We start from the raw sequence: 25,918 nt of genomic DNA on the forward strand, positions 1-25,918 counted from the left end.
TAAATAGTTGGTTGGCTTCTTGTTTACGTTAATTTAATTCTGGTGAAAAGTACTATAGCTACAGTGGAGGTGGATACTTTCTCTTTGTTATGGAGGATAGGTCCATCAGTGACTGCTAGCCAGGATGGGCAGGAATGGTGTCCCTAGTTGCCAGAAGCTGGGGATGGGTCACTTGATTATCTCTTCTGCTCATTCCCTCTGAAGCACCTGGCATTGGCCAGTGTTGGAAGACAGAATAGTGGGCTAGATGGACCTTTCTTGTGTTCACAGAGCAGGAACAGAGCCTTGAGTGGATGTGTTATAATTTAATCTGTAGGGAATTTAAACAAATAACTAGAACTGAACATCCTCCTTCAATGGAAAGGCTAATTCATCCAATTACTCTTGGGATGGATCATTGAAGAGGCAGTTCTATTGTGTGATCTCTGACAAGCCTTGAAAGATAAATATTTTTAGTTGTGTACATTGCACTCTTTCCGGTCACAACTAAATGTTCCTTTGCAACTAAGATCTAGACTATTTTTCCATAGTGACCATTCAATGTTTATTATTTCTGCAGCACCATGGGTTTGCCTACTACTAACAGGCCTATCAAAAAAGACAAATGCCCCAAAGCTCTTGATATCTAAACTAGACAAAGAAATGAGCAGAGAAAAGATGTAATGTTGGGTTTTGGTGAGGCTTGAGTTGGTCAAGCATTGTTTGTGGTGACCTCTTTTAACTGTACCAAAGGGAGGAAAGAACATTACTTTATAGTAACTTTGGTTCTTTGGTGTTGCATAGATTGCACTCTTGGTGCACAAGTTCAAGATCCTTTGGCCAACAGAGTCCACTGGGGCTGCGCCTAGATGTTCTTCTACCTGCTTCCCCCCCCACCCCCAAACTGAGAGCATAAAAGGTGGCAGGCCCAACTGTCCCTCAGTTCCTTTGCCAATACAGAATCCCTGAGGAGTAGGTGTCCATAGGAGTGAGGAAGGAGAGCAGGTTGTGGAATTAATGTGGACAACACCTCTGAAAGAACCATAGTTAGGGTAAAAAGAAAAGGAGGACTTGTGGCACCTTAGAGACTAACCAATTTATCTGAGCATGAGCTTTCGTGAGCTACAGCTCACTTCATCGGATGCATACTGTGGAAAATACAGAAGATGTTTTTATACACACAAACCATGAAAAAATGGGTGTTTACCACTACAAAAGGCTAAGTGCTCTAAATTGGCTAGTTTGTAACATGTTCTTTTTTAGCTGGAATCCCATTTTCATAATCTGTGTGAGGATATGTATTGCCTGACCCTTAACCTTATCTGCAAAGGCCACAAATAGTCTAGGTGTGTTCCTGAATGATTTTGTCCCATTAAAGTAGTATGATAATGCCCTTACTATATCAAGCATACAAAGTTCCCCCACCCCTCCCTGGAGTTGAGTGAGGCTTGGGGAAGAAAATTGGTAAATGAATTAATTTTAGTTCATATGGAGTTCTGAAACAATTTTGGCCAGGAATTGGGGATGAGGCCTGGGAATAATACTGTCCTAATGAAATAATGTATAAAGGTGACCCACCATAAGAGACGAAATCTCCCCTCCCCTTTGAGATGATGCAATACATACTAAAAGGGCAACCTTCATTGATAGGTGGTATAGGATAAAGGGTGCTAAGGGTTCAAAGAAGGGACACAAAAGTCTGTTAATATTATACGGAGGTCCCAAGAGGGTGGGAGTTCCTGAAGTGGGGAGAAATGTAAACCTGTTGCAAAAGAAGCAAACATAATTCTGGGATTTATTAGCAGGAGTATTATAAGCAAGACATGAAAAGTAATTCTTCCGCTCTACTCCACACTGATTAGGCATTAAGTATTGTGTCCAGTTCTGGGTGCCACATTTCAGGAAAGATGTGGACAACTTGGAGAAAGTCCAGAGAAGAGCAACAAAAATTATTAAAGGTCTAGAAAACATGACCTATGAGGGAAGATTGAAAAAATTGGGTTTGTTTGGTCTGGAGAAGAAAAGAATGAGCAGGGACATAACAGTTTTCAAGTACATAAAAGATTGTTACAAGGAGGAGGAGAGAAAAAATTTTCCCCTTAACCTCTGAGGATGCAACACGAAGAAATGGGCTTAAATTGCAGCAAGGGTGGTCTAGGTTGCACATTAGGAAAAAACTTCCTCTCAGGGTGGTTCAGCACTGGAATAAATTGCCCAGGGAGATTGTAGAATCTCCATCATTGGAGCTCTTTAAGAGCAAGTTAGACAAACACCTGTCAGGGATGATCTAGAAATACTTAGTCCTGTCATGAGTTGCAGGGGTCTGGACTAGATGACCTCTCGAGATCCTTTCCAGTCCTATGATTCTGGAAGTCCCTTGAGGCAAAAGGAATATCCCTGAGCGTTGCTCCTTTTATAATATCCCTGAGCTGCTTTTTTCCCTAGCTGACTCAGAAGGCTAGGGATGCCTGCCTAATGTTATTTCTTTAGGAGCACTTAATGAAAGTGCTCAGACATGGAGAAGAAGGCTGTAGCTAAGGCTCAGTCCTCCCTCCATACCCCTCTTAGCTAGTGCCCCAGTTGAGCCATGATCCACTCTGAGCTCCAGGACTGAGATCGCTAAGAGACCCCGGTTGTCAATTCTGATCCACTTGTCAAATTCTTCAAGAAGGGATAGGAAGAAGCACTGCTCCAGAGAAAAGTTGAGACATGGGCTTCCCTGTCCAGGACCCTCAAAACTGAGATAAGAGTTGACGTGTCTTCAACTCGTCTCAAGCGTAAAGTGTCCACCACTGAGTTGCATAGAAGCATCATAGGAGAGGCTTATCTTAAACCCTGAAGATTTAGCTTTCTTCCATAACAGCTTGAGTCCCAATACCAGGGAGCCTACTAATTAACTATGGAAAAAAAGTAACAAAAATAGTAAAAAAAAAACAAAGTTTTTATTTTTTTAAAGGCAACAGGCAAACTCGAAGTTAAGTAGGGTTTTGTCTCGCTGCCACAGGTGGTAACAATTCATCATTTATACCACTTAATCATTTATACCTTGGGTAGGGGGACACAAGGACATCTAGGGCACAGGTGGGGCCCCAAAAGACATCGCTGGCCAAAGGAATCCAGTCTTACATGTGATGGGGCTCATACACACCAAGAGTGAGGAACCCATGTGGACACAATCACTCGAAGAAGAAAGAAATGCTGCTTAGATGTATGGCTTAAAATCTAATGGTGACAGCTGTAACTTGTGCTGACTATGGAAACACCAACCATTAAATTTCCAAGCAGAGTTACCTTGGGTATTGGATACTGTGTAGGAGTAGGAGCTTCTTCTCGTCCAAAGTCAATCATAGTTCCACACTTCGGAAAATCTGCTACCCAGAAACCTTCAAACAACTGGCCTTTATTCAGGTAGAAAAACTTTCCTAGGCCATGTTTCTTTCCATCTTTCCATGTTCCTTCATACCGATTTTCATTTGCTGTAATGAGTCAAATAAAGATGTGGACAGACAATGAAAGGGTGCACATTTTCATTAGGTGACTAGAAATTTAACAAATCAACAAAACACGGATAAACCAACATATACATAAAACGTTTGCCTGGCTACATCCATAAGGCAAACTCTAATGGAGCAAAAATGTAGACAAATACTTATTTTAAGTGTTGCATTGATTCACTTTACTGTGTTCATATGCATGTTGTATTCACTTTCCACAAATATTCTAAGTAAACACATTTAGTGCTGAGGAATAGCAAATGTTAAACAAATGTTGCAGAAAAATACATCATGCCCAGAAAAATACATTTGTTAGATAAATTACATGTACAAATTATTTGCTCAGCTCTACTATACCTCCTACAATTTTTCTGCATACAGAAGTAAGACTCTTTTTTATACAGAGTTTTATACTCTATATTGTTTAAGACTCAGACCATGATGGACAGGAAAGAGTGCCACCTACACTCAATACAGAGCTGCAAGGAAATGAGAGAGCCTTCACAGTGGTGGCATTAGATCTGTGATTATGTCAGTCACCTAGGACTTCAGCTCTGAGGGATGCTGAAATATTACCAGAGTCACCATCATGATAATTTCAAAACAGGCCACTCTGGAGCCTCTCTTTCTGAGCTGCAGTGTTTCTGGCCACAACACCCCCCCCCCAAAACAGTGTTCATTTCTGTCTACGTTACTTATAACATTGGTTGGTTGCACCCATGGGTCCAGGTGAACTCCAGCATCCTTTGCATTGATGGTGATGGTGACACTTTTGAGCTAACACTGCAGAGAACATTAGGGTATTTGGGAATTGTCAGCACTTGGTAAAGGCAACAGAATAGAAAGTGGAACGCCCTTTTGAAGGTGGCTATTACACAGATAGGTTAGGTTGGGTTTGTAGGAGGGAGCCAGGGACAATGAGGGTGCCACATTTAATGAAGTTTAATCCAGTATATAGTGGGCCAGAAGGTCACTCACGCGCTGATCCTTTCTGTTCTCTTGTCCCAGCAGCTTGGAGACCCAGCAAGTCATGAGGCTGGCCCTGATAGCCCCATTCTATCAAACACTCAGGACACATTGAAATACTGGAGGTCCGATCTGTACTCTTTCCATGGCAGTTGAAACACTATTGTTCATGGCCTTGGTCTCTGTTGTACATTTGCTATGGTCTGGTTTAAAACCTTCCTATAATTGACTATAACTGAGCCAGTAAATCAATGTGATTCCCTTGTCTAAGACCATCCTCTCCAGGCATTCTGCCAGCATAAGCAATTTAATCTTGGGTTGCAGCTCATCATGACCTCCATTGAAGAACTGCTTTTCTTTCCCCATTGCAAAGCTTTCAGCACATGGGCATGTTTCCAGAGACTGAGCTGAATATATTAAGCTTGTGGGCATCAAATAATTGTGCTGGCTAATTTTAACCAAAAGGAATCCAGCTTATAATCAGTTCCAGGCTGTGACAGAAGTAGCTGGGCTCTGAAACAGAGAGAAGACAGCAGCCAATGGTTCAGCCTTGATAGGCTGGGAGCACGTGTAATTGCGTGGTCAAGTTAATGATACAAGGTAAGGGAGGTGTCATTTGATTCGCAAAAATCTACAAAATCATAATTTCAATGGTGTTACCCTCTGCTGTGTCACAAGGGAACATGCCGCTCCCTGGCTCCCAGCTCCATGTCCTCCAGTTGGTGGAAATTTTGACAATACTGTGTCAGAAATGGGTCAAATTGGGTATAATTCTAAAGCCCTTTCTCCCACAAACGCAAAGATACCAGACATGACAAACTGAGAATAATAATGTAGCTATGAATATTAGAGAAAATGTTTAAAAATCAACTTTTTAAACTATAACATATATAGGCATGTCAAACCTGAAGCCTTCACGTAGTTAAAAAATTGTGGCCCTCAACTGACAGTACTGTGTTATCAATTAATGCTCAGAACATGATGCCCGGTTAAATTTTTATTGTTATGGATTAGTATAAGTGGAAGGAGTGCTTCAAGTTGAGTTCCCATCATCAGCAAAAGGGAGTGGGTCAGTGGTGTTGATTATCAGCTTTGTTTATTATGCCAAAAGAGTTGTAATGAGGCATTGTTTAAGATGTCAGCATTCACTTGGGGAAACAATTAGATGAAGACCCACATAACACTGGAGATAATATTTCCTTCTAAAATCTTCCTGAAACACAAAATCTTCTATTTGAGAAAGATTGGGATTCTTATCTTTAGATTACATTTGATGAAACTCCAACCAAACCAAAAATCCAAAATTCTATTTTTATGATGAGATTCTCCCTGAAATTTCCAAGTCATACGTATTGTGTTCAATGTTATTTCTGGTGCTGAGCCCCAAAGATCCCTTGTGTTTGTTGGGAACTCATCCCAATGAACACAGGGCTTTGGAGAGGGATGGTGTTTAAAACCATTGATTAACAATCAACAACAAACAAGTTATATCCTTTTAAAGAATAGCAAAATAAACACAAAGTCAGAAAAAATAAATACTGGAGAAACCAAACTTCTTGTCAGATGCACCAGTTAAAAACTGTGTTTGGTAAAAGCATTTGGTTTGATCACAGAGACATTTGTTCTTTACTCATACAAGTAGTACATCCTTTAACCTGCCTCCCTGCCCATCCTGGCAATTTACCACTATAGTAAGCATAAGTTATATCTGTGTTGGCTTGAGACACTCAGAGCTGTATAGGGGTAGCATTAGCTCACCATCTTCACAGAGCAAAGAGATAAAACAATACCATCTAGCAGATGCTCCCTCTCTCTCTGGAATCCAAGACCAAAACTGGGGGTGAGGGGGAAGGTTTGGGGAGGAATCCACACCCTAATAGGTCATATTAGGGATGGTGGAAGTATTACCTAGATATCAAGACAAAATGGAGTGCAGAAGGTCAAGACAAAGTTTCAGAAAATGTCTCAAGTGTAGAAGCTGTTGGAACCTACTTAACCGAAGCATTCCTTGGCCACTGTGTTGGTCTTCCAACCATTGTCCTTCATAGATGGAACCATCCTTGTAGTACATTCTGCCCCAGCCGCTTCTTTTCCCGCCACTCCATTCCCCTTCGTAATATTCCATGTCTGAGTAAAACTTAATTCCATAGCCCTAAAATTAAAAGGTTACAGTTCTCATTTTAACATTCTCTGCATTAAAAAACAGTCATATATTTAGTGCTTAGTGTCTGGACTCCTGGTTCTGTTCTCTGATCTGCCACTAACTTGCTCGTTATTATTTGTATACATTACTAATGGCATCCAGACTCAGAAGCTATTCAGAACAGTGTAAATATGTTATATTTTTATAATAAAAGTTTAAAAGCACCAACCCATATGTGGAAGGAGAGACAGTCTCCAAAACAAATGCAGGTTTGGCCAAGTCTAATGCATTGTCATTTTAGAAATGCAGAAATCAGAGGAGGAAATAACCTAGTTCTGACTGTGAGGGCCTTTGGCCAATGCAGGATCAATCCCTATAACCTATGTTTTAAGGAAATAAAGGACAACTTCTCCAGGACAAAGGATTTTTAAGGGACTCCAGCTGACAATTCCTGCTACAAAATCTTACACAGGACAAAACCATAAATTTATATCATAGTGTATGATCAAATTGGATTTTACTGGCATACAGACTTGGGCACCAAATAAGGGATGTCCTTTAAAATGGGGATTCTATGATCCCTCAAGACACAGTACCTTTTCTAGTCCCAAGCAATGGACCACTGACTCTTGGGAGACTAAGAATCTCTACTAGATACTCAAGATCCTTGGGAAAAGTAAGCTGCCACATCAGAAAACATCTACAGTAACTACTGCACAGCACTTTGAGGAGAAAACACACCCAACAAAGACTGCAGCACAGAAACAGAAAACTCAGTTCCACTTTAGCTCAGAGAAGAGAATCTGCACTGTTCCCTGATTCTTCCCCCCCAGAAAAATCATAAACACATGAAATTCCCCTCAAAAGCTTTTGTGCTTCCTTCCTTTCTTTTTTAAGGATTTAATAATGAATTTAGCACTGTCAAAAGTTGTTGGATTGACAGCCATGGAGAGGGAAGTATTCTGTTTATCCATACAACAGGTACATCAGTCCAAGCTTCATCCATGCTGCCCCCTGCCATCTGTTTCAATTTTGTCATGAAGGGTCTACTTTTTGTGGTGATGCAGTCTCCATAACCTATTCAGTCCTTAGTGTTGCTTCTGCAATTGACAATCAATTGGTGCTAGTGGTGGGTTTTGGTTAATGGACTCCTTGATTAAGGTCACATATTTTATTTTACGCAGGAAACACAATGTATTCACCTGTTATGAAGAGCCAAAAAGCAACCTCAAAAGGCATGCCCTACTCTGGGGATTCCTATCAGTCAGAAATGTTTACATGATATTGATGAGTTTTCCCAGAGGAATAAAGTATCTTATCACAGTAGAAAAATAAAATCAGTTCTGGGAAGAACTGATTTTTCTGAATATTAATTTTATTGAGCTTCAAGAATGCAAATCATAGAATCATAGAATATCAGGGTTAGAAGAGACCTCAGGACATCATCTAGTCCAACCCCCTGCTCAAAGCAGGACTAATCCCCAATTTTTGCCCCAGATCCCTAAATGGCCCCCTCAAGGATGGGAAGCTTTTATATAAGTAAAGGAATAGCAGCATCAGGATGCCATTACACATCACTCACTGAAGGTCAACCACTCAAAATATATTTTCAAAGAATGAGAAATGAGGACTCCCTCAAGAGTCTAGAGCCATGGAAGTGCCTGCCATTTAGGTATATAAGACAGTTAATTTATTTTAAGATCAGATACAAAGAATAACAGTAGGTTTTCACTAGCAGACCAGGAAATATTTCTCAAAAAGATTCTGCATGTAAGAAGGCTGCAATCATTATTACAAATGGGCTTGCCATACACAAACAGGTTTTCCTGTTACGAAGAGTGACCCGCTTTGAAACGCTAACCTTTTTGAGTAGTCTCTTGGTTTAAGCTTCTTGCAACACTTTCAATACATACTTTTTTAACAAGTTTCCTCTGCCGAATTCAAATATAGCAGAAACTAGATGGATGTGTTGAGGGATACAGACCTTTTTGTCTCTCTGCTTCTAGTTTTGAATGTGACCCAGGTTTGTAGTCATGATATGACAGCTATTTGGTTATATATTATTTCACTCCAGCTGTCAATGGACAGGTGCCCACATTTAAAAGACTCAACACTACAACTACTCCTCTTTGCTGGCAATTTTAATAGAGACCAAGGATTCAATGACCTTGAAAACCGACTTGTCTATAGGGCAGAGACATATTGAAAGGCCACTGTAGGCAAGCGGGTAACAGCTATTGCCCATGGTGAGCCTTTTCTATGGATAAAGGATTTTAGTCTCCAGGGCTGTCAATTTTTCAACAGCACAAAATTAAATTTAAAATGTAAACAAAATTCAAACCCAGAGGAGAGCTTAATCTCATTCCTTCTCCCAACAATCACAGAATATTATATGTCCACACTAGCTTTGAGACTAAATCTTCTATGGTATCGAATATAAAAAATAAATAAAGCACTGAAGCATTTTGTTTTGGAAACCAAAAGCATACACAGAATTACAAGAACATTGGGAGCTAAGGGAAGAGGGAGGTCATACTTTCAGCCATCCACCTTGGCAGGCCAAGAAAGCCCTAAATAATAACAGCCTCACTATGCTTTCATAAGTCTCACATGCATTCCCTTCCTGAAAGTCTCTTCATACCTTCAGTTTAGCCTCAGATTACAGATGTAATTTTAAAATCAACAGTTTAAGCTTTGTTGTTTGTTTTATTTTGTTTCCAAATCTATCCATGATTTTGTACTAATTTCAAAACATGAGATTGTCTCTTGCCACTTGCTAAAATCTTGAGAGGTAATTTCAAGTAACAGACTTGAAACAAAGATTGCTTACACATTTTTTGTCATTTTTCCACCAGCCTGAATACACTTTCTTGTATTCTTTAGTTACAGGGTCAGGAATGCTGTATGTTCCATATCCATCCCGTTTTCCAAACTTCCAGTCACCATTATATATTGCACCTGTACTTTTCCAGGTCTGTGTACCTTTACCTGTTGTAACAAAGTACAGGAGCTACAGTAAGACATAAACTACTATATGGTCGTCATTATAAGCATTTATAAAGTATGTGGGCATCTTTACAAGGCTTAATAGGAGTCATTAACTATATAAACAGGAGAGACAGAACACCATGTTTCTCTCTACGCACAGCTTTTAATTTAAGTGGTCAATTAGGAACACAAGCTTTTATAGTTTCATCAATCTAGAATATGAGAAGGCACAGGTAAATATGTGTGCTTGCAGCTTTTTCTAAAGGAGGCTAGATTCATGCTGGTGATTAAGATAGTCAGATGCACTATTGATCTCTATCAGAAACTTCCTGTGTGACTTTGGGTGAGTCACTTAATCTCCCTGGGTCTCAGTTTACCATCTGTAAGCTGGGAATAATACTACTTCTTTGCACCGATCCTTTGTATGTCATTAACATCTACATTTTCATACTTGTCAACAGTCCTGTTTTGGGTCGATACTCCCAGATTTTGCTCCATCTGTCCCCAGACTGAACAATAATTTTTAATTTTCCTGTAGTTCTTACCTCTGACCATTACAGTGAGGCTGGGAGGCCAGGGTCTGCCCTTCTCTTCTTGTTTTATTCTTCACTGCTCTCCCTGCTGGAATTAATAAACGAGGAAGCAGCTAGCAGCATGGGAGAGCGTAGGTGATGGGGAACCATGGAGGAAACCAAAGATTGGTCAATGAAGAGTGTGGGGATGCCACACTGGGAGAGAAGAGACAGGGAGTGCCTGGAAAAGGGGGGCTCAGAAAGGGGGCATCCCCCATAGAGTCCAAATGTCAATAACACCAGAGAGGATTTGCAGACCTCTAGGCTTGCCCAAGTAGATGGTGAGAGGTAAAGGCCTGCTCAGGGCAGGGGAGTGGGAGGATTGTGGGGCCTGGTGGGAGTCTCCATAGGTTTGGATAAGTGCCATTTTTGAATGCTTCTCTATGCTCTGAAACTTTGGGGTTCTTCCCACCCTTGGGTTTATCTTGTATATTCATATTGACTTGGTTTGCTGTGATGTACAAGCAACATCAGTAAACATTAAAAACTTTCCTTGTCCCATGACTGCAAAATGTAGAACCTGCCCCATGAAGGGGATGCCTCCATAAGAAGCATGGGAGAACAGGAGAGCTGGGTGAATATAAATTATAGGATGCATTTAACCATTGTTTTCTATTTGCAAACTGTTCACAAACTAATCCTAATTTCTGCAACTCTACCCTTAACCAGTCACCCAATAGTTTGGATGCACACTTTTCAATCCATCTTTTCTTCCCAAAGATTTGCTTTGAGTGTGATTGTTTCTCTAAATTACATGTTGTTGTTTCTGCATGACTGAGACATTTTAAATAGGTGAATAACAATCAAAGCACCTGCCATGGAGAGGAGAACACGGGACCCCCTCAAAGGAGGAAATAATTGAAATAAAGAACTGCTGGTATGGGGGTGGAGAATGGGAGACTTAGGCATGAGATGAATGGTGGATGAGGCACACAGAACTCCTGGCAGGAGGGAGGTGAAGGGAGTTGCAGGGAGTCCCTTGACAACGAGGGGAATGGGAAGGTGGCACACAGGGAGCTTGTAGAGGGAATGGAGAAATGCAAAGAGCCTCTTGCATGTGCAATGGGCTTGCCATACACAAGCTATGAAGCGTGCGACCCACTACTAATACACATTTATAATTTATTCCTCCATCTGCATAAGCCTCAAACCCCAGCCCTGGCCAGTGCAGCGGTATGGAAGTATCACATGCCTTAAGGGATACAAGTTCAGGTCCTGAGCGCCGCAGTCTGGAAGGGGTGAGAATGCTGAGGATGAGCTTGTGACTCGTGAACAATTCTCCCTCACCTGGGGGAACCACTGGAAGTCAGGTTGACAGCCTGTGTTTCTTCACTGTCTGTGGATCTTTCCTGATCTCCCTGCCAGCATGGGTCCAACAAAGACAAAGGAGTTTGCTCTGTCCCTTCTCAGGGGCATGAGCTTGAGCTGGTATTAAATCAATTAATTAGGTTGTTAGGACCTCATTTATTCCTATGTCCAAATCTCTGGATTTTTTTGTATTTTTTGAGCAAAGGGTCACTGTAAATTTAAGACTGCACATGACCTTTCATTATAAACTCTATTTTGTCACTGCACCACCAAAATCACCAAACAAAGTAGCATTGGCCTCAAAATCCATTGGTAAGTTAGGGCACCTTACCAGTGAAATCAAATACTTTTAATGCTTGGGTTTCCTGTAAATTTAATCTTAACTTTGAATGTTTGGGGTTTTTAATCTATTTTTTGCGAGCTGTATTCGTCTAATAAAAATTTCTATTCTTAAATTAGTGATTTATCCTTTTGATCTTAACTTCACCTTAAACTAATGACTACTCCCCAACCATTCACCACACCTAAAAGGCATCTAAGAAAACTAGATCATCCGCATTAGAGATGATTTTGAATATTTTTTTCTCAACAGCAGCTTCTAGCTACATATACACACTTTTTAAAATAATATCAATAAAAATTCCATAGTTTCTAGTGGATATTTTCACTTTGTTTTCTGCAATAAACAGGGAAAGAGAACATGAAGTAGTGGACACACACACACACACAGAGGGTGGAAATTTCAGAAGCACCTAAATGACTTGGGTGCACCTAATTGACTGTGAATGGGCCTCTGGTTCCTAAATGACTTAGGAACTTTTTAAAAATTACACCCAGTATCAATAACGTCTCTGAAAATGTTCTCAGATATTTTTAACGACTTCCTCTGTGATCTAGGTGGTATATTCAGAATACACAATGTACTGAAATTTATGCCAATAAAAACGTTATCTCACACTTCATCATGTACCCTTATTATACAGACAAGGTAGTTTCAGGTGCATATAACTGACTAAAGCAATAGTCTGTATTTTCACAGTAATGTTTTGCTATGAATGTGCACAGCATCATTCATCTGACTTGCAGTTATTAAAACCAGAACGTTAGTATTTTTATTTAACAAATGAAAATGTGCTTGAGCAACATTTAGAACTCTGCATTAAGTTTATTATATAGATAATAATAGATAGATAAATATGTAGCACCGTATATACGGAGATTGTGCTCTAGAAACAGAGAAAACTAATCACAGATCTCTGCCCCTTAGAACTTATAAAGAACATATAAATGCATAATGCACTTTCTAGTAAGCAATATTCTTACCGTGCTTCAAATTGTCCAACCATTCCCCAGTATAGTGATCCCTATTGACAGCATAGATCGTATGTCTTAATCCACATTTCTGTGCCTTCCTGTCCCATTCAATCCAGAGAGGTTCTACAGTCCTAGGATATTTTACAATGGGCATATTGTTCTTAGCTGGAAATGAAAACACAAAGGTGTCAGAAATGCAACTAGAGAGACGTTACCAAGGTGGGTACAGGAAGAACATTCCATCTATAAGCTGCATTTTATGATGCAAATATTTCAGTAGCAAGACTCTAACATCTGGCTTTTAAAAAGGTAAACTAAACTAAAGGCAAAACAAACAGAAATAAGAAACTTAAAAAACATCTTAGCATAAAATAGTTGCAACTGAAAATAAAGGATTATAGTGTAAAGTACTAGGGACCATTAATAATATAGGTTGAAATGGGACACATTTTCGGTGTGCAATATTCTCTTTCTGCATGCAGGAAGTCTTCGGCACGTATTGCAAATGTCAATCTCATTCAGCACACTTAATCCAAACAAGGGCTTCTTCTACATTTCAAAAAACCTGAAGAAATGAGGTAGAAATCCTATCAACCAAATTTTCTAAGGAACCACTGCAATCATTGCTTTATGCGGGGGGGGGGGGGGGGGGAGGAAGCAATTCTTTAAATACAGCATGCAAAATATTAAAATATATCTGAATACACAATGAGCTAGATCCTCAAATTGTGTAAATCATCACAGCTCAGTTGAAGTCAATGGAGCTCTGACATTTTACTCTACTTGAGGATCTGATACAATTAGTTTACTGTGTCTGTGTTGTTAAAAATAAATACAATGGCATAGGAACACTACTTGTTGAAAGTGGTACAAACTCAAGTAAAATTTTTGCTAGAAGTTTTTGGACAAGGTCATAGCTCCCATTCCAGTCACTTTAAGATGCTCTAATACCATGCAGGGGACATAAATGAGCTACAGAAGCCTTGGTGAGAGTTCTTTTGGCAGGAGCAACCTGTGTCCCTGCACAGCTCTCTCGTGCAGCTCACAGTGTAGGGATGGGCGGGGGAATGATGCAACACTTAGCACTATGAAAGCAGGGTTGACATAAGTTAGAGCAACCCCTACGACTGCTCCTACTTACACAAGGGCCATACTGTCCCCTGATCCTAGCAACCCAGAATTGGGGTAAGAGGGCACAAAGGAGGTTTCCTTCTGTGATGTGCCTCTTGTGCAGGACACAGAAATCTGTGATTATTAAATTGACGTGTTTGAATCGGCCCCATCACTTCTGGGAGGAAGAAAGGATACTCCCTCCCTCCTTGCCTCCATCTCCTCCCCTGCAGCCCCAGCAAAAGTTCTAATGAGGTGTGGACTACTTTGAGCAGCTGTCATCAGTCCAGAAAGGGATTTGCAGGCGGTTTCCAATCCCTTTGCCTGAGCTGAGTAGGGTATCGATTGTGGTCCCTTGACTTTTTAAAAAATTGTTTGTTTGTGCTTCATGCTAAAAAGGATGGACGGCACTGAGATAGATACTTATAAATCAAAATATGTAATAAGTCAATAGTTGGTGTAATTATTTTTTATGTATAAATACAGAAGATATAGAAAAAGTCCTATTTTGGGACATAGAAAACAAGTCAATAATTTTCAATAATCTAAAAGACAAAAATAAGTGAGAAGACATTTGTTATAGGAATCAAAGGCAGTTTTGCCAGCTGTCATGAGTATATCATGAGCTTCTCAACATTTTTTTTTCAAGCCACATCTACTGGAGTCACATGACTTTGTGAGACTCTCAGCTTGTATTAAGAGAAAGTTAAGGAGAATTTACCCAAAAGTGAAAGTGCACACAAGTTTATGTGGAAAACAATAACTCTGATGATCTATAAACAGTTCAGTTTGATGATCAGGAAAGCTGGACAGAAACTGTTTGTTTAGAGGATTCTTAGAATTAAAGAATCAGATTGGAAAAAGGGATACTGCATTGTTTCATAGACAGTCGGTTCACAAATTGTCAGTATGGAATGATGGACAGGTCAACCAGTCAGTCGGTTTGAGCCCCAGCTCAGCCGACTGCTATCCTGCCCCACTGTTCATTGTTTAATACAGTCCTGCTTATTCAAAACCAGAAATGCTGAGCAATACCTAAAGGTGATCAAATAAAAGTATATAACATGAGAGGCTGCAAAACTAAAACAATCCTGCTTTGGATGAAATGTTCACGGTTTTTGCACCCTGAGTTCCCTCTTCTGCTCCAATCAGCTTGGATTAAATAATTTGTGTGCGTTTTTTTTTTTTAAATTCTTCCCTCTGGCAATTTCCAATCACTGCTCTCAGTAAAACAGGAGGTCTGGCCATCTGTCCCTGCAGGCATCTATAAGCCATGAGGCAACAGGTGAAGGGAGAGATGTGGGATTGACAGTGGAAGATACCAAAGATCAAGGCTGCTGGAACTATTTTTATAGTGGGGGTGCTGATATTGGAAACCATGTATTTGGTGTTTGTTACTACTACTTGAAGACAGGGGATGTAGCAGTATCCTTACTTCCATCACCACTGCCAAAGATAGCCAATTAAGAGTAAAAGTGAGGATCCCATGGTGGAAGGAAAGAGATAGGGGTTTAGGTTATTTCTGAGTGAAGAGGGGAAAGCCAGAAGTTATACCTTTTAAAAATTAAAGTTGAGTTAGCTGTTTATATTTCTCTTTCACTAAACAATGGACTTGTCTGATTCAAAAGCCATTTTTTGGGATTTAATTTTTAAAAGCATCTGTGTGTTTGATGTCGATTGTTCCTCACAAAAAGACAGCAGACTTTGCTATTTGTGGTGATGTATTTAATTATTTTTCCTTCCCTTTGGAGGTCTCTGCACAGTCGGATTTATTTTAAGGTAAAACAAATGCTTCTGTTGCCAGTGTTGTAATAATTGGAGTCTAGGACAAGCCTACCCTGATTGTGAGCTCAATTGCTGGAAAGTAGGTGAAAGTTCATAAAATGTTACGATAACCAGTAACAATGAATGTTGTTAGAAAGTCTATGAAAAGGAGACAGAGATGCTGGATTGGACTAAACACAAAAAGATTATAAAAAACACTTTGGAGCAAGGAAATAGAAGGATAAAAGCAGATTTTCTACATTGCATAATCAAATCTATTATCTACACACTGCATAATGTAAGTCCCCCCACTACACCTCATCAAGCAAAATCTTCTTGTCTTAACTGCCAAAACTCTTCACAAAACTCTTCTCCTTCATGATCCATCATATTATCCTAACATGACATTGACCCCACCTTTGCTCCAACAATGTCAGTCTCAAATGTCCATTTGTTCACTTCACGAACAAGTATCTATGTATTTCCTCCCATGCCGCCCCTTACATATGAGAAAATCTCCTTATTAAAATATTCAGTTATTACATTATCATCCTTCAAATCCCTACTTAAAACCACCACTTCTGTGAAGCCTGCACAAAACCTGATATTTGACAGTGACTAAGCAAGTGGGAAAATTGTGATTATTGTGATTGATGCTGCTAATTGGCTTAATACCTCTGTGAACTGTACACCCAAGTCTATACTCATACATGGTATTATTGTTACCTTGCCTTCTCCACCCTTCTTGCTTGTCCCACCCACCTGTTAACATCTTGTTTTCAAACTGTAGGCTCTTTGGGACAGTAACTATAATTTACTATACATGTGTACAGTGCCTAGCACAATGGAGCCCCAACCTGGTCAAGGCCTGTAGGTGCTACCATAATACAAATAAATAATAATATCAAATCATCCCTACCTCAGCCCTTCTATTCTGTCAGTGTGAATAGGCAGAGTAGTGAAATATACAAAGATATCGCTCTCTTAGACACTTCAGAGAGCAGGATTCCTGTATATTTCAGTACCCAGTCCACAATCAGCCTTAACAGTGTCTCTTTAACCACACTTACTACACAGGTAACTATGAGCTATGTTGTTATGCATAGACATAATTGGGTTCTGATGACATCATGGTAACCATGTAAAAGAAGCTATATTGGGTTGTGATTTCATCAAAACCCTGAGATGTGTGTTTAAAGCCTTACTCAGTTTTTCTTTACTGTGAATATTTAAAGTTATCACAAGATGAATCTAGCCCAGAACGTTCCCCTGTTTCTGCACGGAATATAGGAGCTAAAAGGAATCATAGCAAAGGCATCATCACAGTAACGTGTGGAAGCCAGTGTAACAGTGCTGTGCTGCAGCAGACTCTACGTGTGTGAGGCATGCAAAGGAGCCTTTGCCTGTGAGCTGTGCTGAGGTTTAGTGCAGGGGAGAAGAAGGTGGGGAATGGTTGACCGAAGGTCTGTTGATTTATATGCCAAAACGTTTGGAGAAAAAGGGGGGAAAGTGTCTAAGGTAGCACCCCTGCAGCGCTTCAGTGTAGACGCTCCCTACGCCAACGGGAGGGGTACTACCATCAGTGTAGGTAATCCACCTTCCCAAGAGGCAGTAGCTAGGTCAATGGAAGAATTCTTCCGGACCTAGTCTTGTCTACGCTGGGGGTTAGGTCAACTTAACTATGTTGCTCAGGGATGTTAGCGGATTCCACCCGTGAGCAATGTAGCTGGGTCGATCTAACTTTTTAATGTAGACCAGTCCTAACACTGACTCCTTCTGTGTTACCTGCGTCTGGGCTCACTTCACTGAAAGAACAGTACAGCAGGTTAAATTACAGCTGTCTATTTGACTGCTCACTGTAATACCTAAGCACCTCACAAACACCAAAGAATTTATCCCCACAATGCCGCTGTGAGATAAGAAGTATTATTGTCCCTACTTTGCAAATGGGGAACCAAGGCACAGAGAGATTAACCAAGTGCATATTACTGTTCCTTCAGGCACAGCTAGATTAGACTCTTAACTGGAGTTGATCATTGTTTGTGATTGCAGGTTCTTCCTCATGTTTCCTTCCTCTGTCCCAAATGGGAGGAGAGAACCTCCAGAACTGTAGTCTCTCTGTACTCTTGTGCACTGAGATGTCACTTTCAACTGTACTGATATTAAAGGTCTGTTAAAGAGAGAGAGAGAAAAAAAAAAAGAACTGCTAAACACATCCACAGTGCTCTGTGAGGCAAAACATATCCACTCATTGGAGAGAAGGAAAATCATGCACACACGGGAAACACAGTAAGAATCTCTCCCTCACTAAACTCCAAGAATACCAAACTCTAGGATTTCAGCTATTATTTTCCTTTTCCTCAGAACAAACAGCGCAAGTATATTAAATACAACTGTTTATTTTTATACAATTCTGAGGTTACAATTTTAAATAAAAACCAGAAATGTTAAAGCTAAGATTCTCATGTGAACTTGAATTCACCGACAATTTACATATTACTAATTAGTCTGTTAAATGCACCTCTTAAAATACAGCATGTGCAATGCAGGTGACCTAACAGCTGTACATGAGAAAATTATCTTTTGCATTTCCTGTTTTAACTCCAAATTTGCCATCTAAATGTTGCATTTCCATAGGCTTTTGTGTTATAAAAATGCAGTGTTCAGGATGCAAGTTTAAATAAAAAAGTTAGGAAATATAAAACTAATAGCCATAACATACATCGGTTTCACCCTCTCACAAATATCTGGAACTGAACAAAAATGTTGTTTTGCTGCAGTTCTCACCTGTGACAATTAGACGCTGCTGCTCCCACTAAAATTATTTGCTTTATGGGTTTGTTATCAGAACGAATGTCTTACACAGGTTTGCAAAAAGCTTATGCTCAAATAAATTGGTTAGTCTCTCAGGTGCCACAAGTACTCCTTTTCTTTTTGCGAATACAGACTACCACGGCTGCTCCTCTGAAACCTTACACAGGTTTGTATACTCACTCCAGATGTTACCTTATGTTCTTATATCACGTTTTTTCGAGTCTCTAATGACATGCTATTTAATTCATATGGCTCCATACGGGTCCTAGATTTTCTTTGAACCTGCTTTCAAAGGTTTAAATCAGGAGGAGGACTTGAGCTACTTAATTGTAAACAACTTTTGTAGCCTGACAACTGAGCATTCTAGAGAACAGTTTGGAAACTATGCCAGACTATATAAGGGGTATCAATTAAAGTGCACTGTACTTGACATCTTTGTTTAGCTACCCTTTAACACAGAGATAAGGTATATCTTTCTGTTCACTGTCATGTGCAAAATAGAATGCAGATAAGAATAAATTTTATTGGTGGATGTGGTTAACTCTGTGAACTACTTTCAAGTCTGAGAAGACCCTTCAACAAAATTTGTGTTGAGATTTAAATGTAAAGATAGCATACCATATCTTAAAGATTTATTTTAATTGAGTTTTAATTAAGACGACTCAAGGTAGGTCTAATGTTCAGAAATACCTGGTTTCTGTGTGTTTCTCATCTGTTTTTTAAAATGAAGTTTTAATTAATGAAGTTTTATTATTAGTCAGGATAGTTAAGTTACAATGCTTATTGTTTGGATGCCGTGTATGATGCCTGGGATAACTTTGGATTTCCTACTTGCTTAGTACTTGGGGTGATAGTTGTTGTACTTGACTAACTTGAACTGTTACACAATGTAGTGTTTTTTGTGTTGGAATGACAACTTGTTTTCTGTTTACAGTATACTCAGATTTATTTATTCATTCAATGAGGAGCCCTTTAAAAATATCTCCCATTGGGAGTCATATTTTTCAGGACTAAGAAGTAAGGTCTCTTGTGTTGTCTCAAAGTTTTGAATTTTCTCATTGCATTTCTGAATCTATCGTGTCTGATCACTGATTATGTTATCATCATTAAAGCATGTCTGTCCTGATCTCTCATAGTAGAGTTTATGCAGAGTGTCAGAGGGTGAAATGCTGGTCATGATTTGCTCTCCAGGATTAAATGCTATCTTCTGAAAGTGATTTCTTCTTTAAATAAGTCTTCCAATGTGAGAGGCGTTCACATTTTTGTCAAATTTATTTTGTTTTATGGTTATTTTACAAATTTGAACACAAGTACATTTAATTTAAAAGCCTTTTTTACCGAAGAATTCACCCAGTTCCAACCATTTGTCTGCCAGATGCCATCTCCCCACCCCCTAAAACTGCCAGTGTGACCTGCAGAGCTGCAGAAGCTGACTGGAGCCAGAATGTCTGGGATGCTAAGAGCAAGCCAGCTCTTTCTTGAACACTCCAGCTTTGTCCCAAAAATCAACCTGCTGCACTCCCCTCAGAGTGAGCCAACTCATAACCATAGAGAGAGTGATAGCTATCTGCTGTCTGTGATGAAAAGTTGTCCAACTGCTCTACCCCCTTTTCCCCAGCAAGCTGTAACCCTTTCAGCAATTTGAAGACTGAAGAAAATGAACGATAGAGCTTATTTTATTGTTGATGCAAGAAGGTGCTTCAAGCACATGCTGTAGTCTCTGTGAACACCCTCAATTGGAGCATCATTCCTTGCCAGGAGCCATTTAAAAATAATACATATTTATTATGCCAGTTTTGAGTTAATTTCAATATTTCATTTCTTTAAAATCAAGTGTAAAGGTATTGTATATTTATTGCACTCAAGAAATCACAGAATGTACATAAATGACAGTGGTTTAACTCAACAATTTCATGTACTCTAGCAAAAAACACTGTTATGAATTTTGTCTCTTTGTTACACACTTTGGAGGTCTCCACCATCCTCTTGGGACCCAGTCTTACTTTCTTTTGCAGCCTGAAATCTCCATCTGAAGACAGTGGACGTTTAGGATATGCAAGGAGGTGATATTTTAGGGCCAGATTTTCAAAGCTGGGCACCCAGCATGTCCCCCACGTGCTGAACTCTTCTGAAAATCTGGCCACTTATTTAGATGCCTTAATGGGTGCTAAGTTCTTCTGAGAATTCTGGCCTTAGTGTTTAGGAGGCTGAGAGATAATAGCTGTGCCTTCCTTCTGATCCCTGCAGCTCTGCTGTAATGAGCAGTGGTTCTGGGCTGCCAGCTAGTAATTAATAGAAGGCAGCACTCAGAGGTGCCCTGCCGCTCAGCTGGGAGAAATCCTGCTGCTTTTTGCGCTGACTTCTCCCTGGTGGCCAATGATCTCTCTACAGCTCAGCTCAGTTTGTATTCAGCTGCTGTAGCAGAGATGTCTGGAGTGGGTCCTGGGCTAGCACGAGCAGCTTTCCACAGGGGGTAGGTGGAATCAGCCATTCCCCAACCGGATGCCAAAAGATTCCTTAACCTTTCTCCTGGCAAGTTCTGCTGCCTGTTGTCCAGTTCTCGTTCTGAGAGCAGCAAAGCAGGAGGAGGATGAGCACAGACGGACATGGGAAAGCCCCCATGCTAATTACTAGAAACCTTTTTATTGTTAACCCTTTCTTTTCCTGCAGTGCTAGAGTAATTAGAGGAGAATAGCCGATACCAACGAATCTCTGTTCCTAACATAAAATCATTTCTATCTCCCCTCTTTTAACAGCAAATAAGGGGTAGACTAACCTCTTTGTTTTTGCTGCAGAGGCAATCTGGGGAGCTCTGGTCAAATGTAGCGCTAGCAGCATGAGCTGTGTACAGCCTGTGCACACAACATTTCCCACCCCTGCTAGGGTAGCCATAGCAACTCTGGCAGACTCTTCCCAACAGACAAACCCATATTCCAGGTTTAAAGAGTACCTAGGATGCAGTTCACGGCAGGTTGGGAGTCAAATGCATCTGATTACAGCCATTATTGTAACTGTCTAAGTAAAAACTTAGCATACAACCTGTGTTGGGGTATCTGTATATTTCCATTTTTACTTGATCCCTGTACTGTATAAATCAGAAATGTTACCAGTGAAGACAACACTATATATTTTCCTTGTCCTTAGGAATAAAGGAAAAGAAGTGGCTTGAGTGGGTAGACGCTATCAGCACTATTTCACACTCATAATGTCTTTCATTCCAAAGGGTCCCCAAACCAAAGCCTTTCACAACCCCCAGAGAGTGCCTCCCCCCTGGCTGCTCTACGCTACTTTCCCTGGCGAGTTCAAAGGCAGGCAGGAAGGCAGCCCCACAGCATAAGCTCCCTCAGGAGGAGTTCCCAGATGGGAGGACAGCAGAGACCCTGCAGATTGGGAACGGGAAAGGTGCCCAGTGCTTGGAAGGGAGAAACTCAGGAAGGAGAACATACTGGCTCACTGTGTTTGAATAGTGCCCAGCACAATGGGACATCAGTTTCAGCCAGGGTGCCTAGGTGCAGTTGTAATAAAAATAATAATATAATTGTGACAGAGATGGTAATTTTCTACAATATTCTGGACAAACCTATGTAAATCAAGTTAAATTTTAAATATTAAAAAAAATTTTTTTTAAAAAATATTTAAAATTTTTTTTAAGTATTTTAGTTCATTGTGTTAAAATGCAAATATTTATGTATCACTGTGAATTTTATGTAAGGTCTCTAAGGAGGAGACCTGACTAATGTAAAACCCTGGGAAGTGTTATAAGTTTCAAAGGACTATCTGAAACAACATGAGCTTTTTAAAGTTAAGTGGATCTCTCTACAGGGAGGTGTATGCAAATATAAACTCTTCCAAATAAGCAAGAACTCAGCCTTTGAAGTTTTGCACAGAGGAGGGGACTTTTTGTCTGCTGATCTCCTGTTAAATGAGGACAGATCAAAAAGGCCCAAACTAGATAAAGAGTGGTTTCAGAGTAACAGCCGTGTTAGTCTGTATTCGCAAAAAGAAAAGGAGTACTTGTGGCACCTTAGAGACTAACCAATTTATTTGAGCATGAGCTTTCGTGAGCTACAGCTCATTTCATCGGATGCATACCGTGGAAACTGCAGCAGACTTTATATGTGTGTGTATGGGGGTGGAGGGTGAGAAAACCTGGATTTGTGCTGGAAATGGCCCAACTTGATGATCACTTTAGATAAGCTATTACCAGCAGGACAGTGGGGTGGGAGGAGGTATTGTTTCATATTCTCTGTGTGTATATAAAGTCTGCTGCAGTTTCCACGGTATGCATCCGATGAAGTGAGCTGTAGCTCACGAAAGTTCATGCTCAAATAAATTGGTTAGTCTCTAAGGTGCCCCAAGTACTCCTTTTCTTTTTTAGATAAAGAGTGACTCACAGATTCATGGGTGTGCTTGTTTCTGAGCTAACAGCTGATATGAACTTGTGAGTACAGAAAAACCTGTTGGTGGGATTTGAAGGACTGTTCACCGACCAGAGCCTTTGTTGGTGTTGGGGTGAGCTCTGCTAAACATATTAGCATCCCTATAGGTTCTTTTATTGTTTGTAGTATTTTCTCTGTAATGCCTTCACCTTAACCATAAATGTACATGCCTAAAAAAAGCTGTGTGATCACTTAAAACTGTAGCAGTTACACTGTTTATAGCTTTCAAAGAGTAAGCAAAGTGCAGACATAGGTCTGTTTAGGTGGTTTGCTTTGCTGGGGGAATACAACAGTATTGGCAGGAAACTGTGCAGCCTGGAAATACCTTGGTCAGGAGAGAAAGAGACCTGTGTCCAGAAGCTTAAGAGTGAGTGCTCTTGTTGGACCATAGAGGGGGAATATATGTGCAGTTGCCCTGAATTGTGACAATAATAAATCTTGACCTTAACTACTGAAACTCAACTCATGCTTCCATAAAACTAGATTTTCTTTGGATTATTAATAAGGAAAGGGGTGATTATTCAGAGCTACTGCTCTTCTGTGTAAAAGGACATTGATTTAAAAACATTATTTCCTGCAGAATGTCCGTAAGAAAGAGATGTGAGAATAGCATAGCTAAAACAACAATTAAATAGATTAAAAAGTAACATGCAGGATTGACTCACTGACCTAGATCTCAGACTGAAAAATCTTAAAGATAAAGAAATTTAGGCATCCATGTTCAATTGTGCGGGAACGCTAATGAATTCAGAGGGGAACCAATGTGTGTGTGTGTGTGTGTGTGTTTTGGTACAGATCCAGTGTCAGAAGCTCTTTATAGAGTTTGAAACATTTCAATTCAATAGATACTTAACTTTCAGGTCACAAATATTCCAATGCTTTTGTTTTTATTCCAATGCTTAAAAATCCCCTCAATAATTTATTAAAGCGTAGTTGAAAGTAAGGAGATGAAGAGTTGAGTAGAAAGGATTCTATCCATATAAAACCTGATACTACAATTGTTTAAATGATGCTACACTGCAAGATTCTGTCTGCTTTATTAACAAAATGAGTTGGGAGAATTAGGTTTGAACAAACAAACAGGTATTCATACCAATAAGTGCTACCTAACTTGTGGTCCTCAGTGCTCTAAGCTGTGGCTTTTGACTCAAAGATCACTGTGTTCACAAAATGTGTTTGATTTTAAATTCCTAATGTGTTCCCTGAGCTGTACTGTGTGATTTTTAAACGGCAGTGTTTGAATCAGTTTCATCACTCAGGGTAGAGGTTGGGGCATGCTTCCTCCTCAGTTCTTCACACCTCCTCCCCTGCAGCTGCAGAAGAAATAGTGTTATGATCAGGGAGTACTCTGTGTAACTGGTGTCCATCCCGCAGAGAATTTGCACTTCCTTCATGTGAGCTGAGTAGAGTGTTATTTGTGGCTCTTTGAATGTTGTAAAATAGTTTGTTTGGCCTGAAGTCTGAAAAGGAGTAACAGCAGTGAGCTAGGGATTTGTATAGGGAAGTCATCTCAGATAGGAGAGGATGAGGCGGAATCTAAGAATGAAAAACAGCACAAATGAAACATAAATGGAACAGCACTTTTTGCTACTGTTGCATCTGTCATGTGTAAGAAATATCCATACCACAGTGTTATCCTATTCAGTTATCTAGTCAACATTTCCCATGACACATATGGGGGAGTGTTGTGGTTACAATATGGTGAAGAATTCCAAATGAGGGCTGCGGAAGATTGCTCCATGCCCTTTGACACACTTGACAATGATTTATGACTTAAATGGATGATACCATCTTGGCCTGTAATGCTGTATGGGCTGTTGATTCCACACCAGTCACTGATTGAGGCAGACATACAAAAGCTGCCCTGGTGAGCTTACAATGGTGGTTAAATAATTTTGCTCCATTTGCCATTAAAAGCACAAATGCTACTTGTGTGGGGAGCAACACAGATCCACCAGGAGCTACACCGTGAAAGGCTGAAGATTATGGTTGACAAATTCTGTTCCCCATGGCTGCATGGAACTTTCTACTATAAGGATAAAGATTACTCTGTGCAAGAAACAGTCTTTCTTAGGGGGTGATCCCACACTGTGAAACAAACTCAGAGAAGAACTAAGAACCACCGCAAATCGTATCTCCTTCCATTCCATTAGCCTTTTTAGTAACTGCTTCATATTGTTGACTCATATTCAATTAGTGATTCATAGATTCATAGATATTTAGGCCAGAAGGGACCATTATGATCATCTAGTCTGACCTCCTGCACAATGCAGGCCACAGAATTTCACCCACCACTCCTAAAAAAGACCTCACACCTATATCTATGCTATTGAAGTCCTCAAATTGTAGTTTGAAGGCCTCAAGGAGCAGAGAATCCTCCAGCAAGTGACCCGTGCCCCATGCTACAGAGGAAGGCGAAAAACCTCCAGGGCCTTCCAATCTGCCCTGGAGGAAAATTCCTTCCCGACCCCAAATATGGCGATCAGCTAAACCCTGAGCATATGGGCAAGATTCATCAGCCAGATACTACAGAAAATTCTTTCCCGGGTAACTTGGATCTTACCCCATCTAAAAACCCATCACAGGCCATTGGGCCTATTTACCATAAATATTTAATTACCAAAACCATGTTATCCCATCATACCATCTCCTCCATAAACTTATCGAGTTTAATCTTAAAGCAAGATAGATCTTTTGCCCCCACCACTTCCCTCGGAAGGCTATTCCAAAACTTCACTCCTCTGATGGTTAGAAACCTTCGTCTAATTTCTAATCTAAATTTCCTAGTGGCCAGTTTATATCCATTTGTTCTTGTGTCCACATTGGTACTGAGTTTAAATAATTCCTCTCCCTCTCTGGTATTTATCCCTCTGATATATTTATAGAGAGCAATCATATCTCCCCTCAACCTTCTTTTAGTTAGGCTAAACAAGCCAAGCTCCCTGAGTCTCCTTTCATAAGACAAGTTTTCCATTCCTCGGATCATCCTAGTAGCCCTTCTCTGTACCTGTTCCAGTTTGAATTCAT

At 40.1% G+C, this 25,918-nt stretch overlaps 1 protein-coding gene across 5 annotated transcripts in view; it reads right to left on the bottom strand.

The window, feature by feature from the left end:
• Positions 1-25,918, bottom strand: part of MORN3 (MORN repeat containing 3) — a 67,657-nt gene that overhangs the window by 1,727 nt on the left and 40,012 nt on the right. For 2 of the 5 annotated variants that reach the window (XM_073313492.1, XM_073313496.1), the window contains exons 2-5: positions 12,774-12,929; positions 9,413-9,570; positions 6,432-6,591; positions 3,271-3,455 (exon numbers count right to left, since the gene is read on the bottom strand). In XM_073313492.1, the coding sequence (XP_073169593.1) occupies positions 3,271-3,455; positions 6,432-6,591; positions 9,413-9,570; positions 12,774-12,929 (659 nt within the window). Of the gene's footprint in view, positions 1-3,270; positions 3,456-6,431; positions 6,592-9,412; positions 9,571-12,773; positions 12,930-17,577; positions 17,814-21,228; positions 21,316-25,918 lie in introns of those variants that run through there. The other 3 variants (XM_073313493.1, XM_073313495.1, XM_073313494.1) reach the window with 3 other exon arrangements.

Source organism: Lepidochelys kempii, chromosome 15, assembly GCF_965140265.1.
Source record: "Lepidochelys kempii isolate rLepKem1 chromosome 15, rLepKem1.hap2, whole genome shotgun sequence".
Taxonomy (NCBI): domain Eukaryota; kingdom Metazoa; phylum Chordata; order Testudines; family Cheloniidae; genus Lepidochelys; species Lepidochelys kempii.